This window comes from Hibiscus syriacus, unplaced genomic scaffold (genome assembly GCF_006381635.1).
Source record: "Hibiscus syriacus cultivar Baekdansim isolate YM2019G1 unplaced genomic scaffold, ASM638163v2 tig00111996_pilon, whole genome shotgun sequence".
Classification (NCBI taxonomy): domain Eukaryota; kingdom Viridiplantae; phylum Streptophyta; class Magnoliopsida; order Malvales; family Malvaceae; genus Hibiscus; species Hibiscus syriacus.
Window position 1 is genome coordinate 1956089 of NW_024063233.1, and position 7737 is coordinate 1963825.

The window sequence follows — 7737 nt, forward strand, 5'->3', positions numbered from 1 at the left end:
AGGAAAATACTTCACGCTTAGAGCTCTTGACTTATGGTGGATACATTGTATCCAACATAATAAGAAAATAAATCTCTCTCAAATTATCTTTGGGGAACTAGTAGACACCGTAAACAATATTCCTTCAAAACGAGTAGAAACTTTAGTTTATGGTTGCCTACTTAGTAATATGTTTATGAAATCTGGTCTTAAGGTAGATCTAGAGGTAGCATACCACTAACCTCCGAAATAAACTTCACATCTCTTCAAAAATCGGGATGGACGGGTGACAAAGACAATTAGGTTCGCTCAACGAAGAAAACACCCGGTGCTAGCTCATCACGAGCTGCTCCGTCTTTGGCTCCATCTCAAGAGCTTGAAGATCTTTTACAGGATGTCGACGATCCTATAAATCAACCTAAAGACGAGCCAGCTAGACAAAGCAATACAATACCTCCATACTTTCAGTCTTTTATGGAGATATTGGACTTGAAGTTGGCATCCTTATAGTCTCATTTGAATGCTATGAGAACTCAACAGTTGGAGAATCGAAGGGAAATTCGAGCTCACCGCAAAGCAATTGAAAATAGATTTAATGCAGTAGATGAGAGACTCGACGCACTCACTCGTGATGTTGCTTTCCTTAGAGCACATCGATTCGATCCCGATCCTCCTACGGATGATTGACCACTCTTGCTAGTTTTCTTTTAGTTGATCTCTGTTTTGAACCTAAACATTGTCTTAACATTTTGATGGATTTGTGTTTTGAATATTTCGTTGTTTGGATATTTTGTGTTTTGAATGTTTTATTTTGAATGATTTTTATTTTGAACTTTATTGAATGTTTATTTCTTTAGTTCATGCACCTTTTACATATTAGAAATATTATGACCAATCCCAATTGCATATTGTTTATGAATATTGATTATGTGAACTAATGGCTAAAATTTCTCTTGGCTTGATCTTAGCAGCTTAAACTATACATCATTTTGGCTATTTTGTTTAAATTTTATTGAGTCTTTTTGATTTAACAAAAAGAGAGAGAATATAGTAAGGGGGAGTAATCATAAATTTACAAAGTGATTTTTCGAAAGAAAATCTTAAAATTTCTAAAATGTTTTGTTATATCAAAAAGGGGGAGATTGTTGAAAACATTTTGATGTTTCAATATAACAAATAAAATATTAATGAATTTTAAGATTTTATATTCGATTTCAAATAAAATATTTAATTTAGTTATTCGAATATTATAAATATTACTCTAAGTCTTCAAATTTCAATTTTACTCCTTACTTAAATGAAAAATTATATTTCACTCTTAAAATATTTTTGAAACAATTTTTACAAAGTATTTCGAACCATAATCGAGTCAAAAATTGAGTTTTAAATAGGGTAGTACCAATACCTCCTTGGACAGTATCGATACCCCCAAAACATCGAATACAACAGAGGTACCGATACCCTGAAGGGTATCGGTACCCTTATATTATAGTACTGATACCATGGTTATGGGTATCGATACTACTTATTTAATTTTGACTCCGAAACAAACATCGAATGAAAAATGGGTACCGATACCATGAGAGGTATTGATACCGTTGATTTGCAACGGTCAAAATATTTGAATTTTATACAGGTAGTATAGATACCCCTATGAAGGAGTACCGATACCCATATGCTCCCAGCAGAATTTTCAAATGGATTTCACACTACAGCGGCTCTATTGACTCAATGATCATCCCCAACGTCTAGAATTGATCAGAGGTGTATTTAAACAAGTCTTGAAGCTCTTGGTGATAAAAGAGAAGCTAGAGAAACAAAAGAGAAAGTTTTAAACAACAAGTTTGAGCAATTTAAGCTAACATCCATTCAATATTCATTTTGCTTTCAAGAACACAATTTGTGCTCAATCGTATTCATTCATTTTGTTTTCAAGAACACAATTTGTGCTCAATCGTATTTATTTTTTAGTGTTCTTTCTTTGTTCTAGAATTGTGCAAACAATCTTACCTTGTGAGGTTTTTCTTCTAAGTTTGCGAAATTTGTAATTTTCTCTTTCAGAGATAGTGTCTCAAGAATTTGTGTTATAATTCTTGAGGGAGTTGTAAGGTTACTCTTTGACCTCAAAAGAAAGACAAATGACTGAATTTCTGAAAAATCCTTAGTGTGAATAGCTAAGGTAGTAGACATAGACTTTAGTTGAGAAAGTCGAACCACTCTATGTGCAAATATTTTTTTATTTTCTGTCAAGCTTCCACCAAAATTTTATTTGCCAATTCACCCCCTCTTGGATATTTCATCCGATCGATTAACTCAATAGAATACCACATTTTCAAATTTTTGGGTAAATTTGTCTATTTCTGGACTTGACAGGGTATTACAAAAATATCATTATAAACTATTGGAAAATCAGTAGACCTCTCGTTCACATGCTTAAAAAAGAGTTTTTGTAGGAGACCAAAAGCCAAAGAAGCAGTTAACAAGTATAAGGAAGTTTTGTGTCAAGCAGCGGTACTAATTTTGTCAGTTCAAGGGGAAATGGTTTTATTTTATCTAAAAAAGGAAGATCAGCGACTTAAGACTTTTGGGCCTTGTCTCAGTAGTGATCTCCCTGTCTATGAAAGAGAATATTTGTGTCTCCAAATAAAGGTACTTTCTTTAAAACTAATCATGTGCTCCGTAAGTACTTGTTAGAACTGCAATTATCTAGGGGAAAAAAAGGGTTGATTAAACTTTTAGGGAATATAGATGAGGAAGGAGCAATATGATGGTCGATATCTTATTTAGACAATATGAATAGGAGTCTGGATTACTACAGTTGATTGTAACAGCTATCATATCAAGATTGAAAATGATGAGTTTGCACATAAAATAATCACATCTAAATGAATTTATTTTAAAGTAGTACTCAGGTTCACGGGAAGAGTTTATGGGGGGGGGGGGGGGGAGTCAAGGAGAATTAAGGAAGTAATTTTTATACAGGCTTCATGGCTCCTCTCAAGAAGGCCATTCTAGCATTCAAACTACATATCATAGGATAGAACTATTTTTAATGGCCGAAAATTAAAGCATAGTTTAAAAGGCATGTACAACATTGTGATGTATTACAAAAGATTTAAATAGAAATTCGAACACTTCCACTTAATTCAAATTTCATAAATTCAACTCAAAATTTCAAAAAAAAAATTGAATTATAAAATGACTCATCAATTCGACTAAAAATTTATTAACTTGACTCATTCAAATACTCTCCCTTACTTAGGACTCCAAAAAGAATCAATCTTGATTTTGCACATAGACAAGCAAAGACAACTCCATATATGCCAAGACAGAGGCATTGATGGTGTTTAGTTTAGAGACGATGATATCTAATTTGATAAAAAAAAAATAAAAATTAATCTAAAAAATCGATAACCGAAAAAAATCGAAACCGAATTAGTATGTTCGTTTTTTTTTAAAATCGATCGGTTCAGTTCGGTTCGATTCGGTTTCAGTTTAAAAATCCGAAATCGATCCAAACCGAATCGAACCGATAGTCTCTTACAATAAATGTCTATCTCCCTGCCATGTCAAATTCTCAACAAGTGTTATGGGATTCTCTTGAGTACAATACCTGCTTATTAATTTAATTTCGACCTTAATATTACGACAAATCTTGAAAACATGCAGAATAAATATTTAGTTCAATGACCTTTCCCATTCAAAAGTTTAGAATGATTGATAAGTTCATATATTAGTCTATATTTGTTAAAATATATATTCTTTGTGTAAGCTTCACAAGTTTATATTTGTTAAAATATATATTCTTTTTGCTTTTGTTACACATATATTGTTTTTTTATGAAAAAAATTCAAGAATTATTTTGAAAAATTAGAATCCAAAAATCACACAAATTCAAACTGAATCAAGCCGCACTTAATTAGATCGGATCAGATCGGATTTTTTTTTTAGAAACATTCAAACCAATCCAAAACGCAAACATTTATACATTCGAATCGGATGAAATTTTAGCCAAAAACCGATCCAAACCGACTGTGAACACCTCTAACAAGTATAGGCTAATAGGCTAATAGTTTATCCAAGATAGACCAAAGGAGCACATCAACTTGTCAGTTAATCTACAAAGGAATGAAAGAACACATTCTGGTGTGCTATTTTACTGGAATTGCATAGCAATGACCAATCAGTCATGAATTCTACTACAATGCCAAAAAAAAAAAAAAAACTAACCATTACATCCCACAAGAAAGAAAAGAGAAATTTGTTCTGGTGTACTATTGATACCTCTAATCATCTCAAAACTTCTTCAAACTAGGGCATAATATCCCTCCTTAAATGGCTTCACCAAAGATACAAGAAATAACAATAATCCGGCAATGAACAGAGAGATGCTAAAAACAATGACCTAAGAATATGATAATGAACAAGAATTCTACCACAAATTCAAAGAATAAATTTATCCAGCAGCTTTCTTCCCACCAGAATAGTAACTCAGATACCACCTCACAAACTTCTTCAACCCACCCTGCAAATCAGTTTTCGGCTTATACCCGAGCTCCCTCCGAGCCAAGCTAATGTTGGCATGAGTGAACTGAACATCCCCGTTCCGAGGCAACTTCATAATCTTCCTCTTCGCATTCACCTTCAAAAGCCTCTCCAAAATACTCACCAAATCTGAAACCGGAACAGGGAAAGTGTTCCCCAAATTGTATACCCTCAATTGAGCCGGACTCTTCTTCTTCCCTCCGCTACCGGTACTCTTCTCAGCAGTATCCAAGGCACCTAAACACCCTTTGACAATATCATCAATGTAGGTAAAATCCCTAGCCACCGTACCATGATTCGATGCCTCGAATATCGATATCGACTTCCCCTTCAGTATATCCCTAGTGAAAAAGAAGTATGCCATATCCGGCCTACCCCAAGGACCGTAAACGGTGAAAAACCTCAAACCTGTTAATGAAAGTCCGTATATATGATTATAAGTATGAGCAATTTCTTCACCAGCTTTCTTAGTAGCAGCATATAAACTAGCAGGTTGATCAGTTCTATCTCTCTCAGAGAATGGGACCCTAGTATTAAGACCGTAAACCGAACTCGACGACGCCCACACGATCGCCGGCTGAGGATTCGCCGATTTGCAAATTTCGAGTAAACTAACGAAACCAGCAATATTGCTGTGCACATAAGAGCCAGGATTTTGCATTGCATACCTGACGCCTGCTTGAGCAGCTAAATGCATAAGGTGGGTAAATGCGACAACCTCGAAAAGTTTCCTTAAAAGAGTCGAATCATTGATGTCTCCTTCGACAATGAAAACCCCACTTCGTTCCAGAAGAGCTTGCCTAGCCCTTTTCAACGAAGGGTCATAGTAGTCATTGAAATTATCAAGTCCAATAACGCCGTCTCCGCGCCTTTTCAAAGCAGCCGACACGTGGGTACCGACGAAACCGGCGGCTCCGGTGACCAAAACGGAGATGCCGTTGGGAGAACGAATACGGGCAGATGAACGGACCCGTTTTTCCCAAGCGGGTCCACCCCAGTTGTAGGTACGGAGAGAGCGGCGAGAAGGATCTTGCGGAAGGGGATTGAAGGAAGGAGATCGAAAGAAGAAGATCAAGATCAATCCCAAGAACATAAAGGACCAAAACGTGAGCTTTGCAAGAGAGGAGTGCCACCTCATCAATCTATTGTGAAAGTAGGGCGATCTTTCCATCTTGAATTTCCCGGGCGTTTATGGAATGTTGTCAAAATGATACATTTTCTCTAACATTAATGAAACCCAGAATTTGGAACCAAAAAGAAAATCTCTTCCTCCTGAATTTTCAGGGTTAGGGTTTGGAAAAAATGGATATTCCTGCTAAAGGGAAGTTCTTTATAAAAGTTCTTATTTTCTGGGCGGGAATGGGTAACGGCGGCGGCAATGGAGCTTTCAGTGACTTTGGCTACGTCTGTCTTATTTTGATGATGAAAATGAGAATCTTGAAATGATGGGTTTGTTTCTGTTTTGGTTTACAAACACGCAGCTCTGTCAATGGCTCTGTTAACAAAGAGGGGAAGATGAAGATTTGGTTGTTTATTGGTTTATAAAGAACAGGACTTTGGGAGAGATGGATTTATTAAGGATTGTGTGTGTAATTAGTAGTTAAAATAGGGAGGTTAAGAATATTTTTGTTTTTGAGATAACGAATAAATATCTGTGGAGTGAAAATAAATACCAGCTCCCTCTCTATATTTATCCCTGAGGTAAGAAATTCATTTCAGTTTGATGTCAATTTACTACCACATACACAAATTGAGGTTTCTCTTGAATTAGTTATGGTAAGAAATCTATTATATGTTGCAGACGGTAAATCTTCAATTTCTGTTAAGAAAAGTGCAGCTTACCAACAAAAGGGGAAGAAAATCTAAGAAAATGAGATTAACTATATGAATAATTTTCTAGGGTTAATATTCCTTTTGTCCGTGATTTTAGTTTCAAGATGCAATTTGACCCCTGATTTTTTTAATAGTAGTCTGAGATGATTATAATGTAATATCTATTTAGAACTTCCTTAATCATTTGATAATACATACATATTCTACCGACGTAGTTCCTCGAAAATTCTTTGGTATCTGTTTCAACATGCAAATTAACTACCATTGGGTTTTTTTAAATAGTCTAGTTTAAAGTGATTATTAAATAATATTTATTTAAAATTTTCTTGATATATGAAAATACGTAAATGTTGAAATCCATAATCTCTAGATAAAATACTATTCTTATTTATCACTAAAATTATTTAATAAATTTCAATTTAACTCCTGATTTTTTATTATTGTTTTTCATGTTTCCCTCCGTTGAATTAAATTTACGACAAATTCATTGCATGTGGCATGGTCTAAAGTCAAATTGAGATACAGCCAGAGAAAGGTCAGAAATAGTGAGCGCCATTGAAGAACAAACGCAGACTTGAAATGAAGGCAAGAGGAACTTTCCTGGAATTTTCTTGGGCATATCTTAGATTGCAATTAATGTGAAGCTAAGTTAGCATCACGTGGATTATACCACAGCAATCCACACATAATGAAAGCTTTGTTTTGGTGGCCCAGAAAAAAAAATTGAGTGAGATTAAAGAATAACACCACCAAAATCTGACCCACCTACACAAAGCCCTTCACCCTTCATTAAGGATTCTTTACATAAAAAAAACCATATATCTTCATTGATTTTTATCTTCACTTGGAAGTACAATAAGAGACTGTCGTGTTATGGAGTCATGATTATTTAAGAAAGGATTAATACAAAAATAAATGTATAAATTATACTTAAAGTTAATTTTTTTGTCAAATTTTTTTTTTGTTAAAGATATATATTTAACGTTTTATCTGTTATACTTTTAAGTATTTGTTATGTTTATTTTTTTTTATTGAAAATAAAATATTTTTTAAAATATTTTTTAGAAAGATGAACGTAACTTAATAATTTTTTTAATAGTAAGTACCTAAAAGTATAACAGAAAAAATATCAGACACATATTTTTAACAAAAAAAAAATTATACACCAAAAATTAACTTTATATATAATTTGAAAACTTATTTTTGCATCAAACATTTAAGAAATAAATTAATGGTATAAAATTGAATTTGATGGCAGCTTGTACACAGTCCCCATGTGAGTACATGGTGGAAAGAAAGTGGAGGAAGAACGTTCTGATTTGACCTTTCTTTATAGCTGGCACACCGGCAACTTGTTCCTTCCATCGAGTGCTAGTTAAT

General features: G+C 34.0%; 1 protein-coding gene across 1 annotated transcript; it reads right to left on the minus strand.

Moving 5' to 3' along the window:
- Positions 1 to 4231: 4231 nt before the first annotated feature.
- LOC120173965 (UDP-glucuronate 4-epimerase 3-like) lies at positions 4232 to 6040 on the minus strand. The gene has a single exon (XM_039180986.1). The coding sequence runs from the start codon at positions 5693 to 5695 to the stop codon at positions 4436 to 4438; it is 1260 nt and encodes a 419-aa protein (XP_039036917.1). The 5' UTR covers positions 5696 to 6040; the 3' UTR covers positions 4232 to 4435.
- Positions 6041 to 7737: the final 1697 nt, after the last annotated feature.

Excerpts from the sequence above, each read along its gene's own strand:
- LOC120173965 (XM_039180986.1), bottom strand. The coding sequence starts at position 5,695 with ATGGAAAGATCGCCCTACTTTCACAATAGATTGATGAGGTGGCACTCC.